Source organism: Saccopteryx bilineata, chromosome 1, assembly GCF_036850765.1.
Source record: "Saccopteryx bilineata isolate mSacBil1 chromosome 1, mSacBil1_pri_phased_curated, whole genome shotgun sequence".
In the NCBI taxonomy this organism is placed as follows: Eukaryota; Metazoa; Chordata; class Mammalia; order Chiroptera; family Emballonuridae; genus Saccopteryx; species Saccopteryx bilineata.
This window is the reverse complement of record NC_089490.1, coordinates 93,633,422-93,655,460: the sequence shown is the minus strand read 5'-3', so window position 1 is coordinate 93,655,460 and position 22,039 is coordinate 93,633,422. Positions and strand designations below refer to the sequence as shown.

The 22,039-nt window shown below is 44.9% G+C and overlaps 2 protein-coding genes across 3 annotated transcripts in view; one reads left to right on the top strand and one right to left on the bottom strand.

The window, feature by feature from the left end:
* The window catches only part of FBXO7 (F-box protein 7), a 29,117-nt gene extending 22,763 nt beyond the window's left edge, over positions 1-6,354 (top strand). For both annotated transcript variants that reach the window (XM_066259942.1, XM_066259951.1), the window contains exons 6-9: positions 944-1,039; positions 2,480-2,656; positions 4,015-4,052; positions 5,610-6,354. In XM_066259942.1, coding sequence (XP_066116039.1) covers positions 944-1,039; positions 2,480-2,656; positions 4,015-4,052; positions 5,610-5,996 — 698 coding nt within the window. In that variant the 3' untranslated portion in view covers positions 5,997-6,354. The remainder of the gene's footprint in view (positions 1-943; positions 1,040-2,479; positions 2,657-4,014; positions 4,053-5,609) is intronic.
* A 779-nt stretch (positions 6,355-7,133) lies between these two features.
* Positions 7,134-22,039, bottom strand: part of SYN3 (synapsin III) — a 443,069-nt gene continuing 428,163 nt past the window's right edge. The window contains exons 13-14 of the mRNA XM_066259929.1: positions 17,033-17,324; positions 7,134-12,770 (exon numbers count right to left, since the gene is read on the bottom strand). Of these exons, the coding sequence (XP_066116026.1) occupies positions 12,638-12,770; positions 17,033-17,324 (425 nt within the window). The 3' untranslated portion in view covers positions 7,134-12,637. The remainder of the gene's footprint in view (positions 12,771-17,032; positions 17,325-22,039) is intronic.

Genomic DNA, 22,039 nt, shown 5'->3' with positions numbered 1-22,039 from the left:
ACATGAGTGCTTTGGAGGTTTGTACCCTGCCCTGCCACTTACTCTAAGGCCTTGGATGGTCTCTCCATATCTTGTCCTTTTTTTTTTTTTTTTGTATTTTTCTGAAGTTGGAAATGGGGAGGCAGTCATGCATCCGACCGGGATCCACCTGGCATGCCCACCAGGGGGCGATGCTCTGCCCATCTGGGACATTGCTCTGTTGCAACCAGGGCCATTCTAGCACCTGAGGTAGAGGCCACGGAGCCATCCTCAGTGCCTGGGCCAACTTTGCTCCAATGGAGCCTTGGCTGTGGGAGGGGAAGAGAGAGACAGAGAGGAAGGAGAGGGGGAGGGGTAGAGAAGCAGATGGGTGCTTCTCCTATGTGCCCTGACTGGGAATCAAACCCGGGACTCCTGCACGCCAGGCTGACGCTCTACCACTGAGCCAACCAACCAGGGCTCTTGTCCTGTTTTTAAAGTGGGAATAACAATATTTATCTTTTACTTAGGAAGACCTGCTGATTCTAAAGAAGGCTTGAAAACTGCTTGACACAGTTGCTGATACATAGTCATCATGTGATAAATACCATTTTATTCTACTAGGGCCTAAGCTTCACAAGAGTGGCTCTCCACTGTATCTGCAGTGCTCTGAACAGATTGGTAGATACTCAGTAAATCTTTGCATACCGCCGTGTTTCCTACTGAATTGTAGCCTATGAGCTATATAGATTGGGTATAGCTCAACTAATTTGATACTGTAGGGTTTTTTGTTTTAGATATAAGATTTAGTTTTCAGAGTCATATACTGTATACTTCCTCTTCTACTGGAGATTTTGTTTTGTGTCTCTGTAAGAATTTGTGAATATTTATCACTTGGATTTGGTCTGGCCAAAGTAGGGGATGTCATTGCAAGTTTTTTTGCTTGATTTTGTGTCTTGATTTTTTATTTTAAAAATTATTCTAGGGGAAAATGTATCCAAGATATACAAAGATCTTCAGAAACTTTCTCGCTTCTTCAAAGACCAGCTGGTATATCCTCTTCTGGCTTTTACTCGACAAGGTGAGATGATAAATGATCACAGGTCGAATGGCAGAAAGAATGTACTTTTATGTACTGTGCTCGTGACTCTTCCCTCTTTTCTCCTCCTAGTGAAATTCTGCTCTAACATTAAGATTAAGCTTAAATGTTAATCCCTTAAATGTTATTCACTTCCTCTTTGTATTTCCACAGCATGTTGTACTACATATCTTTATTGTAGTCCTCTTCAGTGTATCATAGTTGTTGATATGATTTCTTTCCACCCAAGGTTGTGAAATCTTGAAAGCGGGAACATGTCTTACTCAGTTTTGTATTCTCATGGCCTAGCCAGGGTCTGGCCCCGTAAATGAATAAATAAATTCAATCTAACTTTTTTTTAAACAACATTTATTGGGGCTCTATATTAGGTACTTTGGATATTTCAAATGTGTTCTTAACGCCAACAACTTTGAACTACGCTTTTATTCTCATTTAATAGATGATGAAACTGTATAATTCAGTGAGATTTATAATTTACTCGAGATCCTGGTATCAGTTAGCTTTCTTTTATTTGTGTTGTAGTAAATATACTAAACGTCTCAGTGATTTACAGTGAACACTGACTTCTCCCTCATGTACATGTTGAGTGTGGGTAGCTCTGGTTGAAGGAGCGGGCCTTCGCCCAGACTTGCTCTTCTGTGGCCCCACCATGTGTGGGCTCTGAAAGCTTTTGCTTAGCAATGATATTCCACTTCCATTCCTATTTCATTGGACAAAACAAGTCAACGTGCCAAGCCTGATGGTAGTGGGGTGGGGAAGTATGAAAATTATAATCTTCCACAAGCCTTTAGCTGGTAAATAATTTCAGACTTATATAGATAGATATATGACTTTTATTTGCCAGCTACAGAGGAATAATATTTTAGACCTCAAGTTGCATGGTGCCAAGGCTGTTATTACTATTGTTTCCTTATTTAATTGGTAGTGAGGGAAGAGAATAATGTGAATTTTAAAAACCTTTTATTGGATTTTTATTATCTTTGCTAGTGGAGAATAATAGCACATATATTCAATAACAAGGAAAAAATAATTTTCATTTGATTTGAAATATATTATTATTCTTTCTTGGTTTTGCTTCTGAATTTACCACCCTTTTTCTTAGGCTGTCTAATGGTAATTGCTAACACCTGAGTGCTTATTGTGTGCTAAACATTGTTCTAAGCACTCCATATATATTAAGACATTTAATTCTCAACTCAGTGAGGTAGGTGATCTTATTAACCCATTTTATAGATGAGGAAGTTGAATTAGACCAAGTTTTAGTAACTTGTCCAATGGCGCACAGTTAATAAGTGGCGGCTCTGGGAGCCAGTTATAAAAGCCCATGAAGTACCCATCTGCTTTATAGGAGCAAGTTGCCCACTGGGTGGAAAGTGGGGAAGCTGGATGCTCTGTGCTCAGTGATACTGTTCTTCCCTTTAGCGCTGAACCTGCCAGATGCGTTTGGGTTGGTGGTCCTGCCCCTGGAGCTGAAGCTGCGGATCTTCCGACTTTTGGACATTCGTTCTGTCCTGTCTTTGTCTGCAGTTTGTCGTGACCTCTTTATTGCATCAAATGATCAACTTCTGTGGAGGTGTTTATATCTGCGGGATTTTCGAGGTGATTTCCATGATAACGTGTTAACAAGAAAGGCTCTTTCTTACTGAGGTCTTAATTCTTAATTACTCAGCTTAAAAGTTTTAGTTACAGGTTATTTTTTTGGGTTGCAAATATCCATAACATTCAGCCAATTGTAAGGAGATTTTAAGCATCATAAACCTTTGCCTATGTCCTGCAAACTCTCCTCATTCATTTTTGTGTCCTGTGCAACACATAGATAGCGTCTTGACTAAGTAGACTTTAGGACAGAGAAATGCAAGAGAGACAGCTTTACTCCTCAGGGTCTGACTTGGAAATCTGCTGCATGTCTGACTGCTTCCGTGGTTGTGACGGGTACAGGGGAGAGAGCCCTGCTCCCCTGTGGCATGTGCCAGGGAAGCTGTGTTTCTATATTGTCACAATGCCTAAGGATTTCCAGATACAACACTGGATGCCCAACTGTGGAACTTCTTCTCTGCCACCACCATTGTGCTACGTGTCTGTGTTGTTTTAAACTGTGGTTTGACTTGGGATTGGTCATGAAATCAGTTTAATAAGTCATTTTACCAAAATAAATAAATAAATAAATAAAAATTAGCATAATTATATAAAATAGGAGTCAACATATTTCTGTTAAATAGCTATACACTGTGTTACAATGTAAAATATTTGTCATCCACATTAAAAAGTTTGAATGATAGTCCTAGATCCCCCCCTCCAACTCCCACTTTTAGATAAGAGTATCACATAGAGTTATTTGGATGGTCAAAAACTTGTTTTGTTTTAAACTTCAAAGTGTAAGAAGTGTGTATGACCTGGTATTTACTTTTCTTCCTTCTTGATTTCTCAGGTCCTTGTTCTTTATTTCTGCCCCTGAATCCAAAGTTTAAAATGTTATTTAGTCCCTGGAGGCAGCGAATGTCATCTCAAAAATTAAAAAAATATATTACAGTCAAAATGAAAAGATGAAATGACCAACATGTATGGAAGAACCAATGAAGAAAAGCAGGCTATGATAAAAATACCCATGGAAGGAACAATACTTTTTTCTTATATATTTGAGTTCAGGTTTAAAATCCATCAGTCTCTATCTCATTTCCAGACTGTGTTCCGCAGGCTTGTTTGTAAGCTGAGTGTTCAGATTTTATCACGAATTTCCTTGTAGACACAACAGCGATGGCTGCCCTCAGCTGTCCGGGAAGGATTTGAATTAGGTTCCAGGAAGTACAAATGACCCTGTGTGTGTTAAAACATTGATTCCTGTCCTTTTTTTGTGCTTAATGAAGTAGCTTCAGTTTCCTTAGGACAGAAGCAAACCTGTTGTTTAACGTTGGAGGAATGAAGCATTTTTAAACCCTTATTTATTTTTTCTTTTATAGATGGTGTTGTTAGAGTTCGAGACATAGATTGGAAAGAAGTAAGTGTTTTTAAATACCATGGCTAATGTTTACAGCACAGAAATAACTAGTGGATTAATACATTTAGGGCATATTTTCACTTTATTATGAGGTCATGAAATCTATTTTCATTAAATTTATTACTAATTTCTAGTAAATGGAAATATTTTCAACTTACTTTAGACTCAGTCCTTATTTTCTTGTAATTACACAAGAAGAAAGTCTTAACACAATGGGTGTTTTTCACCTATAGTTAATATATAATTTTCCCCCTTCTGTTACAAACAATGTTTAGAGTAGCTGCTTTTGTGTGGGAGTAGCCTCCTGCCAGTTAGAACAGCACATCATGAAAAGAGTAAGGGATATTATTTTATTTGCAGTTGCCTACTGTAAAAGTCATCAATAGGGCTTAGAAAAACTTGGGACAAATGACTACAGAAGAATAAAATTCAATGAAAGTACTCAAATATCTACAAAATATGTCCTAGCCTCTGAAATTGGCATCTATTTTTTTTTTTTTTATTTTAGTGAGAGGAGGGGAGGCAGAGACAGACTCTCACATGCGCCTTGACTGGGATTCACCCGGCAAGCCCACTAGGGAGCAATGTTCTGCCCACCTGGGGCCTCTCCTCTGTTGCAACCAGAGCCATTTTTTAGCGCCTGAGATGGAGGCCGTGGAACCACCCTCAGTGCCCAGGACCAACTTGTTCCAATTGAGCCATGGCTCTAGGAGGGGAAGAGAGAGAGAGAGAGAGAGAAGCGAGAGGGGGAGGGGTAGAGAAGCAGATGGTCACTTCTCCTCTGTGCCCTGACCAGGAATCGAACCTGGGACATCCACATACCAGGCCAACATTCTACCACTGAGCCAGCTGGCCAGGGCTGGCATCTATTTTTTTGTTTTTGTTTAAATTGAGACCCATTAAGGACATAATTTAACTGAAAAAGAGAATTTAGGTGCTGCCCTCCTCTCCGCCCCCAATACCTTAACTACCTTAACTTTATATTTTGTAGCATGCTAGTTTTAGCAAATACTTAAACTTTCCACTTTAAAAACAGGGTGACTTAAAATTGCATATTAGCTTGAGCACTCTGGAGTGCAGTCTTGAAAGTACATGTCACTCAGTTACCCCTTCTTTGCATTTATTGTTGCTCCAAGTTGGCACAGATGCTCAGGTGCAGGGTGGTTAAGAATAGAGGTCAGCCTGACCTGTGGTGGCACAGTGGATAGAGCATTGACTTAGAATGCTGAGGTCGCTGGTTCAAAATCCTGGGCTTGCCCAGTCAAGGCACATACAAGAGGCAACTGCTCTGAGTTAATGTTTCCTGCTACTCCACCCTTTCTCTCTTCCTCTCTAAAATCAATAAATAAAATCTTAAAAAGAAAAAAATAGAGTTAATTCAGAATTGTATTCAGAGCCAGTACCTTAGTCACTCATGTAGAAACTGGTTCTGGTCCTTTTCTGTGCACTGGTTTCTTTGCCTGCCTTGCCAGCATGGGAAATAGATCTGTACAGTGAAAGCAAGTCGGAGCTTTGGGGAGATGTCCCAGTCACTCACCAGATCTTGTTCTTCTTCAGTTGTACAGGAAGAAGTACAAACAAAGAAAAGAAGCTCAGAGAAGGCACTTGGTATTCCCGCCGCTGTCGCCCCACCCCAGCCCGTTCTACCCGGGCCCCTTGTACCCCAGGCCTTTCCCTCCCAGCTCTCTCCTTCCTCCAGGAATCATTGGTGGTGAATATGATGAAAGACTAACACTTCCCTATGTTGGGGACCCAATCAATTCACTCATACCTGGGCCTGGGGAGGCACCTGGCCAGTTCCCTCCACTCAGACCGCGATTTGATCCAATTGGCCCATTTCCAGGAACTAACCCCATCTTGCCAGGGCGAGGTAGCCCCAATGACAGATTTCCCTTAAGACCCAGCAGGGGCCGGCCAACGGACAGCCGGCTGCCATTCATGTGATTGATTTGTAAGGCCACTTCTGGAGCCCGTTTGGTTTTGTTTCTTCAGCTGCAGATAGCATCTTGTTAAGGTGTTGACCTCTCCTGTTTTCTGATTGTAGTGGTAAGGAATGTACTCACAGAGGCCTTTCAGTAGCTATATTTAAAGCTCCAGGGGTGGTGTGGCCCAGAGTCACTTCATGACAGGATTGGCCTTGGGAATAGTTGGCTTCTGAATTCTACCCTCTGAATTCCCCTCTAGAATGGACATTGTTTATTGATAATGTTCTGTACCAAATTTTAAAAAAATTAAGTGTCATTCACATGGCAGTCTTGACTTATTACAGAAAGATATGTAATAAACATTTGGGACAGCCTTACAGCATGACTCGGACATTTCAAAGTGGTCAGAGAACTGAGTCAGTATCATCGGATTTGTTGCAGAGGATTTTTAAAGTGGCAGCCTTTCTTCAGATGAGACCATTTATAGAAGCCTGATTCATAAAGGGAATAAAAGCAGAGATAGTTCAGTTGAGCTGCACTTTGGCCACCCACCAGCTCAACCACCTCCTCCCCAGCCTTTCAGCCCTTTCTTGGGTTTTGGGGTGAAGCCTCTGGCTCTGAAGCCGCACCGTTGACGACCACTGGGTTATCGGGACTCTTGTTCTGTTTCTGGCTGCTTCTGGAGCGCAGTCAGGGTTTCTTTCCCCTTGTGTTTTAATCACTTGATGTCTAATTTGCAATCTAAGTAGATGACCTCTTTTAACAAGTGTTACTGCTTTGAATGCTGGTCAGGTACCTGTTCTTCAAAGATAGCCTCTTATTTGAAGAACATTTATTTTTTAAGATTTAAGCTACACAAAATTCAAAGTTTATTTTTCCTATAATAAGAAAAAGGCCAAACAAGTGTCTTATTTTACAAAGAACCATAGAAACATGCTATAGTGACAAAAATCTGAATGACAACACAGGAATAAAACTTGGTTACTGTCTGTAGAAAATAGTTCGGAATATTGCCAATGTCTTCCTGCTTTTTAAAAAATCTGTTTTGCATGTAAGGAAATGGTTTGGAATGTTACGTGCTGTGAGAATATTTTTAGTCCTACATACATGTGAAAATTTTTTTTTGCTACACATAATAGTCTTCTTTTTCCATCACAGTGAAGAAAATTTCGTCAGAAATATGGTTTTTCAGAGGCCATGTCACCTTTATAGTAGCTTAATGTGTAGCTAAAGGGCTCTGGGGCTGCCAACGTTTGCAGTGGAATCGGGTAGTAACTGAGCTGCAGGACAGCTTTTCCAAAGTGAGTGTCCAGTAGGCACCATATGGCTTTAATTGGATCTGGGCTGCAAGAGTCACCCTAAAACTGATGGGTCCAAATATACGCTTGTTCTCCAGTATACCTGTTTGTGCCCTTGTAATGTCAGGTTGCTCTCTGTGTGTGGTGTGTGTATATGTGGTGGGGGCGGGAGGACATAGTGATGACCAGAAGCACCAAATATCATAAAGCAACGAGTTGTCCAAATCCAGCGTTTTCGAATGGCCCTGAGGGTCTGTGAGTGGTGCTGATGTCCCGCAGAGACAGACGCTGCTCTCTAGCCTCATCTCAGACTTACTGGCACATGGTACAAATTTCTCTCAGTGGAGGATGTGGGCAGTGTGCCATACGTCTAAATTTGCAGTCCTCTCACAATAGCTTAGTCTTAAAACAACTCTGAAGGCTTTTTCTCCTGAATAGCTAAATTTATAGTCAGAAGCTTGTAAAATCTGTGTTCTTTTCATTAGATTGAGGCTGTTGAGCTTTACGTATTGCTGGTGTATAATGAGAAGGAAATCATGGTTTGGCGGTAGCCCAATGACTAATTTTCCGACATCACCTTGATATTTTGTAATGGAAATAAGATAGAGTGCTGTGGTGGGCATTTTAGTAAGATGCTGTTCTACGTCATTGGCTTGCAGTCTTAATGACTTTCTGTGACCCCTAATTTTCCCTCTTAGCTATTTTTATTAACAGGCGCTTGCTACCCCCTTCTCCTCTTTATTCATAGATGACAGATATGATTTGGCATGACTGGAAATCGAGTCTTGGGAGGGATCCTCTCTTTTCCACTTAAGATTTTATGATTTCTTATGTAAAGACAGTTAAATTCTGTTCCTCCCACTCGTGCCTGGCTCTCCGTGATTCCACTGCTTAGCCTAGTATCTCTTGATGGTTCCTCTAATGCAGCTGGACACTCCTCCCTTTGCTTCCTATGCTCAGGCCCAGCGTTAAGGTTTGCCTTTCTCTTATTTTAGGCAGTAGCTACCAAATCACAGAGCCTGGGGGAGGAGCAGGCAGGCCCCATTCTTTCCTGTGTGGTGAGCACAGTTGATACTCCTTCACATAGTCTCCCGTTGCCTCCAGAAGATGTGGAGTGGATATGATATTTGGGAAGTACTAGGTATGTCATGGAAAATATTTAACTTTTAAGTGTCTCCTGGAATTCTCCAATAGGTTTCAGCACTTAAATTTCTGCTATTCCATGGCAAAACAAGTGCAATGTTAATTGAAGGACAAGAAAATATTACCTTCTCTCTGGACTCAATGAAAGACCATGAAGAGTAGATACTTAAAATATTCTGTGTTTGGAAATTGAAGTTAAAAGTGGGAGGACCAAAGTAAAAATAATGAAGAATATTTAAGATTTTTAAAGAATAACACATACACACTGTAGAAAGAATGTTGAGTTTTAGGTTGGTTTTCCAAAGGAAACACAAGCGGTTTTGTTTTCTCCTTGCCTGCTGCTTGAGGGAGCTCTGAACACAGGATCTGCCTGTCTAGGTGTCACCTATTGCTGTGTGTTTGTCTGGAAACAAGGGGGCTTCTGTGCCCTGTATGCATTGTTTGGTCAGTGAACTAAATTGTCTTGCTATTTGCCCAACCTTCCAGCTTGTCTAATCAAAGCAAAGGTGCCATCTTCTATTAGAGCAGCGGTTCTTTGTGGGTCGCGACCCCGGCGGGGTATTAGAGTCTAAATCTTAGGGTGAAACTGAATTCAGTCATTGACTGCTTGGGAGTCAAAGGCAACTTTGACACTTGTCATTACAGTTAGTAACCAGCCAGCTTGCTCTCTAGGATAAAGAAAACATTTGAGATGCAGAAGAGCTCCTAGGCCATGAGCTGCTCCTCCAAAATAAATTATTGCTGATGCCTGCAAGGCTGACCTAACCAGCTTAAACTGTGACTAACCTGCATCCTTTCACCAATTCTAAACGCATAGGACAAAATGAGCTACCAACCTGCTTAAGTAAGGTTGAGGGAAGCACAAAAGCTCAGTCTGCTCTGCAGCTCTGGGAGGGCAGGGTTCCCCGGCACCATGCCTGTGGGGTGGCTCCCACTGGCGCTGCTGTGGGGCAGCTTGGCCCTGGGCTGCGTGTGGTATGTGGTCAGCATGGGACTACTGGTGTGGGGTCGGCTCTGTACAGACTTTCATATTGTCCTGGTCTGCTCCCAGCCTCTTCTTCCAGACTGATGCTGACAATGGCACCTCCCCCCTCCCCCCTTTTCATCCCCCTGCCCTGCCGCCAGCCCTGCAGGAACTCACCTTTGTGGGCCGTGCTCACCCGGGGTGGGGGGAGTCTCATGGCCCCGATTCTGCTTGCTTTCATTTCTCTGCTGACTCAGTTTGCAGTCTGAAACCTCTTTCTGAGGGCAAAAAGTGTGCCGTAGATTTTCTTAGGCTGCTTACTTTATTTTACTAATCTTTCTATTGGTTTGTGTTCTTGAGCAAGTGACCTCCTCACATTGGCCCTCTTAGAAATAAAACAGACTTTTGCTTCAATCTTAACTTTTTGTTTACATTTTATTAATCCCAACCTAAGCATGTCCTGACCACCTGCTGTGTGCCAAGCAGTGTACTCTGTGCTTTCCTCACCTACCTCATTCACGAGATGTGCACCAGCTTGCTTTCCCCGAGACTGCCTTTCCCAGTGAAGTCAGGGCAGAACTGCCAGCAGGTAGTTGATATTCAGGCTCTTGGGGTTTGCATCCAAGGTGTTGTTACCATGTGAGTGAAGGCCCCTCACCCCTGAAGTTTGGAGAGGTAGAACTACGCCGCCTGAGCAGGCCCTGGAGGTTGGGAAGGCATGTCGTAGTGATGGAGAGAGTGCAGGGAGTGAGTGAGTGAGAAGTGGTGTGTGCTCCAGTGTCCCTGGAAAGTGGTTTTACATTTAATGACAGGACCATTTTTCATGTTGCTAGGGGGACCATCTGGAGGGTGTCTGGCTGGTGGAGGTGGCTGTGGGAGCTGTGAGTACACATCCCTGCTCACTGTGCTACACTGCCACAAAACAATGGATCCTTGTCACGGTTCAGCTTCACAATGTTGGTGTGGAGGGAAACTGCCAGCCTCTCTTTGGAGCAGAATGGTGAAGCAAAGCAAAAAATATCAACAAACACCTTTTAGAATTCCTACAGAGGGACTCCGCTCACCCTTGCTCTTTGTCCATTCCCATTTTTAAAATATCAGTTATTAAAGTTAAATGTTGGGTAGGAATGTGCTAACCTGTATGAGAACACAGTCCACTGTGGGGATCTCGGTGCTTACAGACCAGTGGGAAAATTGATTTGCGTGTTGGTATAAACCAGTGTTACATCATGGATCACCTGTCTGTGCACGGTTACAAACATCGGGATGTCCAGCCTGACAAAGGAGTTTGTGCTGCTGTAGTTGGACTTTCTGGGGGATAGAGTTTGAATATTGAGATGTGTTTAGGGACAGAATAAAGGAAAATGTGAAAATCAAAGCCACACAGTCATTGTTCATGGAGCTACTAGTTTTGCTCACCCAAAGAGAGGCCCCAGGCTGTGATGAATCCACACCAGTACTGCTGATCACGGAGCAGCTCTCCCAGACGCCGCAGCTCAGGGCTGCTGGTCTCACTTCCGTGTGCACTCAGAACACTTGGGGAGATGACAAAGATAGAGGGTTGGACCTTAGGCCCAGAAAGGCTGACTCCTTTGGTCTGAGATGAAGCCAGCTAGGTGCACAGCCATGGCCCGCACTTTGAGGAACTGTTAGCCTAGCATCCCTTTTTGTGTGCTTCGAGCTGTACTTTATTACTAAATGAGAAGTGGCTGAGATTGACTTCTGATCTTAATCTCTCCCAGTGATGACTGCCTCAGGTATTTCCTGTTTCTAAGCCCCCAAACCATGGGCTTCTGGGTGTTACACCCTGCCCTACATGGTTTTTCTCATTCTTTTATTCAGAATGTAGCTCCAAGCCAAAGGCACTTTCCTGTCTACCTCTCTCCCTCCCCCGTGAACAGTGAAGGCAAGACCTGTCTCAGGACACAAAGGGGCTGTACTGGCATCACACTGGCTATGTCTTAATATACTGGGCTCTCTCTGGGACCAGGAGGTTGGTTCTGGCACCAGCCCTGTGTCTAGTAACAGGTGCTGGGTGATTGGGGATAGCCCCGCTCCCATCCGGTGTGGGAGGCCATCTGATGTAGAGAAGGAGCACTGGAAAGGGCGTCAGCACTGCGTTCTGCGGCTCTACCGGCAGCCTGTTGAGTCCGATAGGTTTGGGTTAGACATAGTTAAAGCTGATGTCACACGCAGGAATTCCAGGAGCCTTTGACATGGAATGTGTGCTACCAATCTCAGAAAAGGAAATAGAAGCAGTGTTTCCTCAGCATGTTTGGCCAAGGGACCCTTTTGTAACTGAGTAACCTACATCTTGCCATGCAGTTTGTGAAATGCCAACCTAGAAGTTACTGTTTATGGTCCTGTGACACTAATCTGCTGATTCTCTGGTTCCTCATATATTTTTGCACAGTAAACAGCATTCCTGATGGAATTTAGAGGAAATTCCTGGCGGTGGAACAGCATGGGCGAATGAGCCCTACCCTAACTCCTTCCTTGGGCAATTGAGGGCATCCTCCTCCTCCTCTGGGCACTAGTAATGATTCCTAAGAGAGCCTGTGGCCTGTCCTTGGCTGTCCATGCTGGGCAAGAGCCGCATTTCCAGAGCTTTCCTCTGTTTCTACCATGCTCTGAGAGGCCCCACTTGTACACAGGATCTGGTTGCTTTCCATGGTCATCAGGAGCCCACAGGTGGCCAGGCGAGAGAGGCCCTTGCTTGCCTTGTCTGAGGTGTGGCCTCTAGCCTGATGAAACCAGCGTGGGTGGGTGAGAGGTCCCGCTGGCTGGGCTTCCCCCCTTTTGTTTGCAAAACACTGTCCTTAGGTTATTGCCTCCTGTATTGCTGAGGTCTGACTACAGGGTCTGCATTTGATGGAGTTGGGGCCAGGCCGAGAGGAGGTGGGGCCTTTGCCCAAAGGCAAGCAAAACACTAAAAGACAGGACACTAGCCACACACAGACATCTCACTTGGTTATCTGAGGCAGGGAAGCAAGCATCTGGGTGGGCAGGGTGATGGGATGCCCATCATTAAGGCCCGTGTTGAGGAACCTGCAGGCTCTCAAAGGCCCACCACTCAGTGGGACAAAGCTGAATGTCACTATGAAGGAAAGTGGGAACACGTATAGATACTCAGTTCCTAGGTCAAAGGCATTTAGAAAGTCTATTCTCAGGCCCTCCATTCTGTTCCATCAGGAACCAAGGCTGAGCAGGAAGATGAGGTGGGGGGGGGGTCCACTCTTCCTAGGCTGGACCGGGTTAGTCGGAGAACAGGCTGGCGAAGGACTTCCTCAGGTTGCGGATGGTTTCGGCCTTGGCCTCGTCTTCATTTGCGGTCCTGCGCTGGGAAGTGTCGGATGTGCTGAGGCTGTTAGTCAGAGACTGGGATTTGCTGCAACAGAAAGGCAAGGGAGTGTGGTGGTGACCAGGCCCGGACTGCTGAGGAGAAGAGTCGTGGGGGGCCTGCCTGGAAGCCGCCAGCTGGTGAGCCCAGTCATCACAAGGATGTTAAGGCCAGAAACCAGGCATTCCAATGCTTACATGACCCTGGGTGTGTCACACATTACTTAACCTGCAAGGTGGATACTGGTATTCTGTTTTAGGTACAGAAATTGGGGCTCACAGCAAGTAACAGGAGTGCCCACGGCTCCCACTTTTCCCACTAACCAGGCTGCTCAGACGGCAGGCATTATTGGCGTAGTGTGACTACTCTCTGTGTACAAACCCACGTTGTAAACTTGAGTGCTGTATAGAAGCAACCACAACCGCAGGTTGCTTCTGTACTTTCCAGCACTGTGGGAATCTGGAGGCCTGTGTTATAGACCCCTCTGCCATCTGACCCCTCTGGCCATGGGCAAGCAACTTACTGCTTGTCGGTAAAAGGGAGGGTTGTCTGAGCTACCCTCAAACTTCTAGCTCTGTTCTGGGGTTCATTCCTACCTCTTCCCTGAAGCCCTCATTGCTGACTGCAGCCCTTTTTGGGATTCTCATGGTGACTACCACTGTTTGAACCTCAGTGTTTGAACTTCTGTCCCAGCCCAGCGCCAGGCAGTGGGGATGCAGAGATGAATGCAATTCAGGTCATGCTCTCCAGATGCCCCCAGGTTAGTGGAGGTGACAGTCATAGGAAGATGATACAAGTATCCCAGGTTTAAGAGATCCACACAAGGTCTTGTGATCACGATAAAAAAAATCAAAATCTTTCACACAGGGACTTTTACCCATTGCAGATTCTGCACAGGGCCTTATCCAGGACTAGGCACAGAATAGCCATTTGATAAATGCCTGCCAACTTGAACTGAACCAAACAAGACTTTGGAGCAATATCCCAGGAGATTTAGCGTTTCTAGCTAGATTACTATACGATCAGTGTCCAAATCTGGCGTTGAAGTCCCAAAGGCCTCACCTGTCCTGTGATTAGCTGGGCTGCCACAGGTGTGTTGTACCGTGCCAACAGCCCTCCAGGCACTAACTGTGCCTAAGCTCATTTTAATCCTTGTAACAACCCTTGTGCAATAAGTACTGTTGTCCTCATTTTCCAAGTGAGGAAGCAAAGAGAGGTTAAGTAATTTTTCTGAGGTCATGCAGCTTTAAAGTGGTAGAGATGGGATTTGAACCCAGACAGTTTGACTTTAGAAGTTTGTGCTTTCAGCCACTATGCCCTATTGCCTGAAGGGTCACTTGCTGATATCTAGCAAACCAAACACATTTATCCTTTGATCCAATGATACTATTATATGTGTTTTTCCCTATAGCTGATCGTGCACATGTAAGGAGTAGCATGTGCTCAGTTACTCATTGCAGTCTTCTTTGTAAGAGACCAAATTTTTATTTACGGTGGATTAGTAAGATAAATTATAGTACAACTATATGGTAGAATACTCTACAGCTATGAAAAGGAGAAATTTCAATGAGCTGACTCCAGGATTTATTGTTAAGAGTAAAAAACAAGCAAAAGAATGGTATGGATAGTGTAAAAAAAAATCAATGGGAGGAGAAAATGAAAACATTTTCATATTCATATAAGGCAGGGGTCCCCAAACTACGGCCCACGGGCCGCATGCGGACCCCTGAGGCCATTTATCCGGCCCCCACCGCACTTCCAGAAGGAGCACCTCTTTCATTGGTGGTCAGTGAGAAGAGCATAGTTCCCATTGAAACACTGGTCAGTTTGTTGATTTAAATTTACTTGTTCTTTATTTTAAATATTGTATTTGTTCCTGTTTTGTTTTGTTTTTTACTTTAAAATAAGATATGTGCAGTGTGCATAGGGATTTATTTGTTCATAGTTTTTTTTTTATAGTCTGGCCCTCCAATGGTCTGAGGGACAGTGAACTGGCCCCCTGTGTAAAAAGTTTGGGGACCCCTGATATAAGGAAACTATGGAGGAATACACAAGGAGCTGACTTCTGGGGAGCAGGAGGCAGGAAAGCACTGGATGGGAATAAGGTGGGAGTAAGGTTTATCTATGCACAGCTTTGATATCTTAGATTTTTGAGTCACGGGAATGTATTAAAAAATGATGGTTAGGCCCTGGCCGGTTGGCTCAGCGGTAGAGCGTCGGCCTAGCATGCGGAGGACCCGGGTTCGATTCCCGGCCAGGGCACACAGGAGAAGCGCCCATTTGCTTCTCCACCCCTCCGCCTTGCTTTCCTCTCTGTCTCTCTCTTCCCCTCCCGCAGCCAAGGCTCCATTGGAGCAAAAGATGGCCTGGGCGCTGGGGATGGCTCTGTGGCCTCTGCCTCAGGCGCTAGAGTGGCTCTGGTCGCAACATGGCGACGCCCAGGATGGGCAGAGCATTGCCCCCTGGTGGGCAGAGCATCGCCCCATGGTGGGCGTGCCGGGTGGATCCCGGTCGGGCGCATGCGGGAGTCTGTCTGACTGTCTCTCCCTGTTTCCAGCTTCAGAAAAATGAAAAAAAAAAAAAAAATGATGGTTAGCACGATCCATGGACTAGACTAGATGCCCTGTGTTCAATCTCAGCTCTAACAGTGAGTGGAAATTTTGGCAAGTTATTTAAACTTTTTTCTCTTATTTAATACTATTAAATATCTTCTCTATAAAATGTGAGTAATAGTTATTAACTTCCAAGCTTGTGCGAATTAAAAAGCAACTAGGTAAAGTGCTTGGCACGCCCTGGCCGGTTGGCTCAGTGGTAGAGCGTTGTCCTGGCGTGCAGAAGTCCTGGGTTCGATTCCCGGCCAGGGCACACAGGAGAAGCGCCCATTTGCTTCTCTACCCCTCTCCCTCTCCTTCCTCTGTCTCTCTCTTCCCCTCCCACAGCCGAGGCTCCATTGGAGCGGAGATGGCCCGGGCGCTGGGGATGGCTCCTTGGCCTCTGCCCCAGGCGCTAGAGTGGCTCTAGTCACAACAGAGTGACGCCCCGGAGGGGCAGAGCATCGCCCCCTGGTGGGCAGAGCATTGCCCCTGGTGGGCGTGCCGGGTGGATCCCGGTCGGGCGCATGCGAGAGTCTGTCTGACTGTCTCTCCCCGTTTCCAGCTTCAGAAAAATACAAAAAAAAAAAAAAGTGCTTGGCACATACTGAGTAGACAGTATATGCTCATGTTAAACTATGATTATCAAAGTTAGTGTTTGGAATTGAAGGAAGGGAGGGCATTTTCCAATAAAAGCCACACTTGACATCTCTCTTTCTGACCTTAAACCAAGAGATGAGTTTGAGGGGGAAGAGAATGGACATGTGTGTTGTGACAGATTACACAAGTGACGATACAGCAGTGGCGGAGCAGACTCCTCCTGTCCTTGTAACCCACCCTTTCACAATGGGACTTTGTAGGTCATCACATCGAGAGTCTATTTCCCTGCCTCTTGAGTTTGGGCCTGGCCTTGTGACTCACCTTGACCAAAAGCAGGGGATGGAAGGAAAAGACATGGTGAAGCTATTATGATTAGGCCTCAAGAGGCTTGGAAACTTCTGCATTTGCCTCTCTGGAATGTAATTCGACCACGTGAGGACACTGGGCAGGCTGACACCCATGGACAGAGCGGCCCAGCTGATAGCCAGCACCAGCGAACACATGTGCCCGAGGCCCTCTTGGGCCATCCAGCTCCAGTCACACTGCCAGACGACTGCAGCATTATGAGTGATCCCTGGAGGTAGGGTTGCTAGATTTAGTAAATACAGATATAGGACTAAATCTAAATTTTGGATAAAAGACAAATCTTTTTTAGTATAGGTATATCCCATGCAATATTTGAGGGCATACTTATGCTTCACATTCTTTACTGTTTGTTGAAAGTCAAAGCTAACTTGGTATCCTGTATCTTATCTGGCAACGCTACAGAAGACACCTGCAGAAGAACCTCCCCACTGAGCGAAACTCAGAACAAATGGCTGCACCAACAAATTATGAACAAAGGAAATGGTTGGTTCTTAAGCCACCAAGTTTTGGAGTGGCTTGTTATGCAGCAAGAGATAACTGATGCATGTATATCAGGAGGATCATGGTAGGGCCTAATCTACATTCTCACCTTGCTGGGCTCTACCTAAGTTCATCTTCTAGGCCTCCTTCTACCCCATTCAAGTCTGGGTGAGGCCTCAGTGTGTCTTCCTTTGTATCTGAGACCCTGGGTCATCCCAGCTCCACCCACACCCCAACTCCACCCGATACCAATCCCAATCCCAAAGGACTTACTTGAGATGGGGGTGGGGTGGTGCTGGCTTCTTGGACTCTTCACCCTGTTGGCAGGTACTGCGGCCTTGCACAGGGGGCCGGGGCTGTGAGGGGAGGGTGGCACCTGGCTTGGAGGCCTGGTTTGGAGAGCTGCCACAGGATGCCCGGGACAGCTGTGGAGAGCCTGGTGATCTCTGCTGCTGTGGGGATCCAGACTGGGGGCTCAGGGGCTGCTGGCCTTGTGGGGAGAGTCTCTGTTGGGAGGGGCTTCCAGATCTTGGTGGCTGAGGAGACTGAGCTTGGCGAGGGCCCCCTACAGGGTGAAAAAATTTTATTACATTAAAATTGTTCTTATGATAATATGGCTTAAAACAAATGTTGCTTCAAGGACGTTCATTATAGCATTTTTAAAACAGTAAAAAATGGAAAACAATGTAAGTACCTGACTGATTAGAAACAGTAAGATAAACCCAAATAATGGAATATGTTGTGGTCATTATGTATGATGTCACAGAATAATAAGTCATATTGGATATTGTTGATGAATGCCATATACTGCTAACCAAAATAAGCTGGTTATAAAACAGTACATACAGTTTTATTGCATTTTTGCACTATGATAAAGTTATGCAAAAAAGACAGGAAGGTTAGGCACTAAAGCCAGTGTGCCTCAAACTTTATTGTGTATGGGATTTACCAGGGGGATCTTGTCAAAGATTCTAATACAGTAGGTCCAGGGTGGTGTTCTGGACTGAATGGTGTGCCCTCTAAATTCATATTTTAAAGTCCTAACTTCAATGGAACTGTTTTTGGAGATAGGGCCTTTAGAGGCAGTAATTATTGTTAAATGAGGTCATAAGGGTGGGGCCCTAAACCAATAGGACCGGTGTCCTTATAAGAAGAGAAGGAGACACCAGGGGCAGACATGCACAGAGGAAAGGCCATGACAGTGAAAAGGTGGCCATCTGCAAGTCATGGAGAGAGGTTTCAATCCTGCCGACACCTTTATCTTGGACTTCCAGCCTTCAACTGTGAGAAAACACGTATCTGCTGTTGCAGCCACTCGGTCTCTGCTATTCTGTTTTGGCAGCTTGAGCTGACTGATGTAGCTGGGGTCTGACACGTGCTCACTGTGCACACAGGAGGCACTGAGCGGTGATGACAAAAATGGTCGGACTATGAGGGAGTTTCATCCCCTTCCTTGCTCATGGATGCTTTCCACACTGGAAAGAATTACCCCTTACTTTTGGATAGCTCTGTCAAGTTTTCTAAGAACTTTCCAAAGCAAGGTCTTGTTTGCTTGAGACAGAGGCTGGTAAGAAAGATACTGGTTTTATTTTGGTTTTTTTTTTGTTGTTGTTTGTTTTAAACAGAACAAGCCTTTTAATTGTTTTCATTCCTTAGAAAAGCTTCATTTTTAAAAATTTAGCTTTCTGAGTCTGTGCTTGTGCCATCAACACTTTCACAACAGCTCTCTGCCCCTCAGTGAGGAAGCCCCCGTGGCCATGTTGCGGCACATTCTGCACACGTGCGGCCGCCAGAGGCCCCTCCGACCTGGTATTTCATTACAGCCTCATTAGAACTTGGGTTTCAGCATCTACTTCAGGGGTCTCAAACTCGCAGCCGTGCGGCCCGCCCACCAATTTTGTGCGGCCAGCAGACTAATCAAACTTCGTGGGTTAATCTGCGGGCCAGTCTGCGGTCGCATAAAATTGGTGGGCGGGCCGCGAGTTTGAGACCCCTGATCTACTTGGTGGGTCGGCCTGTGCACCTGCCATGTGCAGGCTTCAGAGCTTCCTCAGTCTTCTCGGTATAAAGGGAAACAAGTCTGTCACCAGGGGTTTGGGACAGCCTGATTTTGTTAGAGGCTGTGTTGCAGGACAGTCTCCAGCGGTATGTCAAACGCTGGACATTCTGAATGCCTGTGGACACTGTCCCCAGAAGATGGAAAGGGGGAAGATACCGTCTCATCCCACAGAAGTGGAAACCAAGCCTCATTAAGGTGTCACAATGAGAAGGAATAGCTACAGAAAGCCCACAGGGGATCTTGGCTTCTCCCTGTCACTGCACAGAGCATACAGTCACCTACAAGCAACAGGGCATCATAAGCCATCCAGTAGTGACTTTGGCATTCAAAGGCCCCAAGCCAGTAAGGTTCACTCTCCTCACCCTCCAATCCAGGATGTCAGGACAGCTCAGTGTGCTAGTTGCCTGCTGGTCTCTCTTCCCAGGCTCCACCTGCCCCTGGGAGAGGAGGTGCCTGTGTTCATCCTCACTGTGCTGTGAGGTCACTTCAGATAGGGGAGACAGAGTTTAAGAGGGCTGCAACCCATCTCTGTAGCCCTTTCATAATAGACTTCCACTCACTTGAGCTTCATTTTGTCTGCTGAGCACCAATTTTGTCCCTGGCCTTGGGCTGGCATCCTCACAACAGCTTTGAAAGTTAGGCATTAATGCTCCCATTTACAAAGAAACAGTCCTAGATATAATATAATTTGCTTAACACGTCACTTCCAGTAAAGGGAAGAGCCAAGAATCAAACCTAGATTCTTGTGACTCAAAGGTCCTATTTTGCTTTTCCTCTCTCCCTCCATCCCTTTTTTTCTTTGCCTCCCTCCCTCCCTCCCTCCCTTCCACCCTCCCTCCTTCTCTCCCTCTCTCCCTTCCACTATCCAGTGGTCGGCAAACTCATTAGTCAACAGAGCCAAATATCAACAGTACAAAGATTGAAATTTCTTTTGTGAGCCAAATCTTTTGAACTTAAACTATATAGGTAGGTACATTGTTATTAACTTAATTAGGGTACTCCTAAGCTGGCCTTTGAGCCCACACTCAAGGGGCCAAAGAGCCACATGTGGCTTGTGAGCTGGGGTTTGCCAACCACTGCGCTATACCTCACAGAGCTGCCTTGAGTCCTCAGATCTTTGTGCAAATTGAGAAAAGCTGGTTTCCTTCAGTGGAGACAGCTTTGAGCAAGGCACAGGGGACAAGGACTGGATGTCTGCTGACCTCCCCCTCACACCATCTCAGCTGGTCCCCTTTACTGAGGGCACGGTCTGCATGTCTGGTGGTCCTAATACCAGACTGGCCCAGGAGCCCCAGGTCTTGAGCCAAGCCTTGCCATTAACTTGCTGTGTGACTGGGTAAGTCACATCTCTCTGGGCTACTGAGCCACCTGACCCCCCGATTAGAATGTTTTTGTGAGCCTGCATAGCACTGGGTTGGATAAAATGGCAGCACCAGTTTAGCAGCTGATCACATGTGGCTTTCATTCATTCTTGATCTTTCATGACTATAAGTCCCAGTAGATTGGAAGACCTTATAGGGGTCTCAAAACTCAAACACCTATAGGGCCAGGCAGTTTATATAAAAAAATAAGATGAGCGTCAGAAAAATCATATGGCTTAAATCCCCCCCCCCCCACTTTTTAGGTAAAAATATAGTTCAGAGACATTTCTCTAAAGAAGTGCAAGCAATTGACACTGTGTCTCAGTGGCTGTGACAATAGGGAGGAGAAGACCTGAGATGGGGGGAGTCCTTGCCCTGTCCAAGGAGCAGCTGTGCCTTACTGTCAGGGACGTCTGCTTTGTAGGAATTCAGGTTCCTTGTTCCTAGAGCTCTTGTTCTACCGAGAGACACTGCAAATCTGCATGTTTATATAAAAGCCCGATTTTTAAATGTTGGCTTACTTTTTTGTTAAACCCACTGCAGGTCAAAGAAAACATCTGTTTTTGACTTTTATCTGAAGTCTCCTCCCCCTCCACCCCCCACTGACAATATCTTGGAAAACCTAGACATGCACTGATTCATTTATTAACTTTTTGTTGAGTCCCTATTATACTCCTGGGATACATCAAGGGACACTCTAGTTACACACAAAAAAATATCAACATATACTTTATATATATATTCTCATATATATATATATATATATATATATATATATATATATGAGAATATATATATAGTATTTGCCTAAGCACAGGATTGGTGCTAAAAATGATGAGGCTTATTAAAAGAAAACCACTTTTACCGAGTTGAAAATAACAGTGAGTTAAAAAGTGAATAATGTGATCTTGTTATTTCAGGAACTCAATGGAAGCATTGTTTTTAAATTAGCCTTGTTATTTGTTAATCTGAATGTGAATTCAATGAGCATTTTCTTTAATTATCTTAATTGGTTTTAAATGGATTGTTTTTCAACTCACTAAAAGTGTGTTTGGCCTCATGTCCCTTAAAATAATATCTCTTTATCAAGCATGTCTCTACTCTGGGCCCGAGAGGAAACCAGAATACAGTAGCGCTCTGTTTTAGAAAGTGCTCTGTTCAAATGAGTTTTAAAAAGTAAGTCCTGAGGCAGAGTGGGAACGGAGAGGGGAGGGCAGAGGCACGGCCAGGAGCCTGGCAGGGGGATGAATAAGTTCTTCTAAACATTTATAGCTGGGAGCCTATCACCAGGCTGGGAGCAGTGGGGCTGCATTAGTTATAACGATGGTTAATGATAAAAATCATTAAGAACAACACATATATTATAATTGTTTGTAAGATACCAGTTATTAATAAGTCTTTCATAAAGTTATATAAGTTGCTATTAACAGTCCACTATTAGCAGGAGGAGCTAATACCTACTTAGTACTGCCTCTGTGCTGGACACCTTGCTAATTGCTTCAACTGCGCTATCTCATGGACAGCCTCCCATCACTAAACAGAACGGCAGTGACATCCTCCTTTATCATTGGGGAAACTGAGGCTCAGAGGAGGGATGTAACTTGCCTAAAAAAGGAGTCTTCTTATCTGCTGAAGAAGAATCCCAGTGTTCATTTGTCCATAGTTGTGTAACTTATGCAATCTCCCTTTTGTTAAATGCTTTCTGCTTTTCCAAGAAGATAAGCAAAGGCAAAAAGGAGAAATGTGGAGTTTTACCTAAGACCTGTAGAAGAAGAAGCCATTGAGTGGCCACGGCCGATTTCCCCAAGAAGCAATGAATCTGTTACTTTAATAAAAGCGACTGGGGGGGGGGGGGGCGGG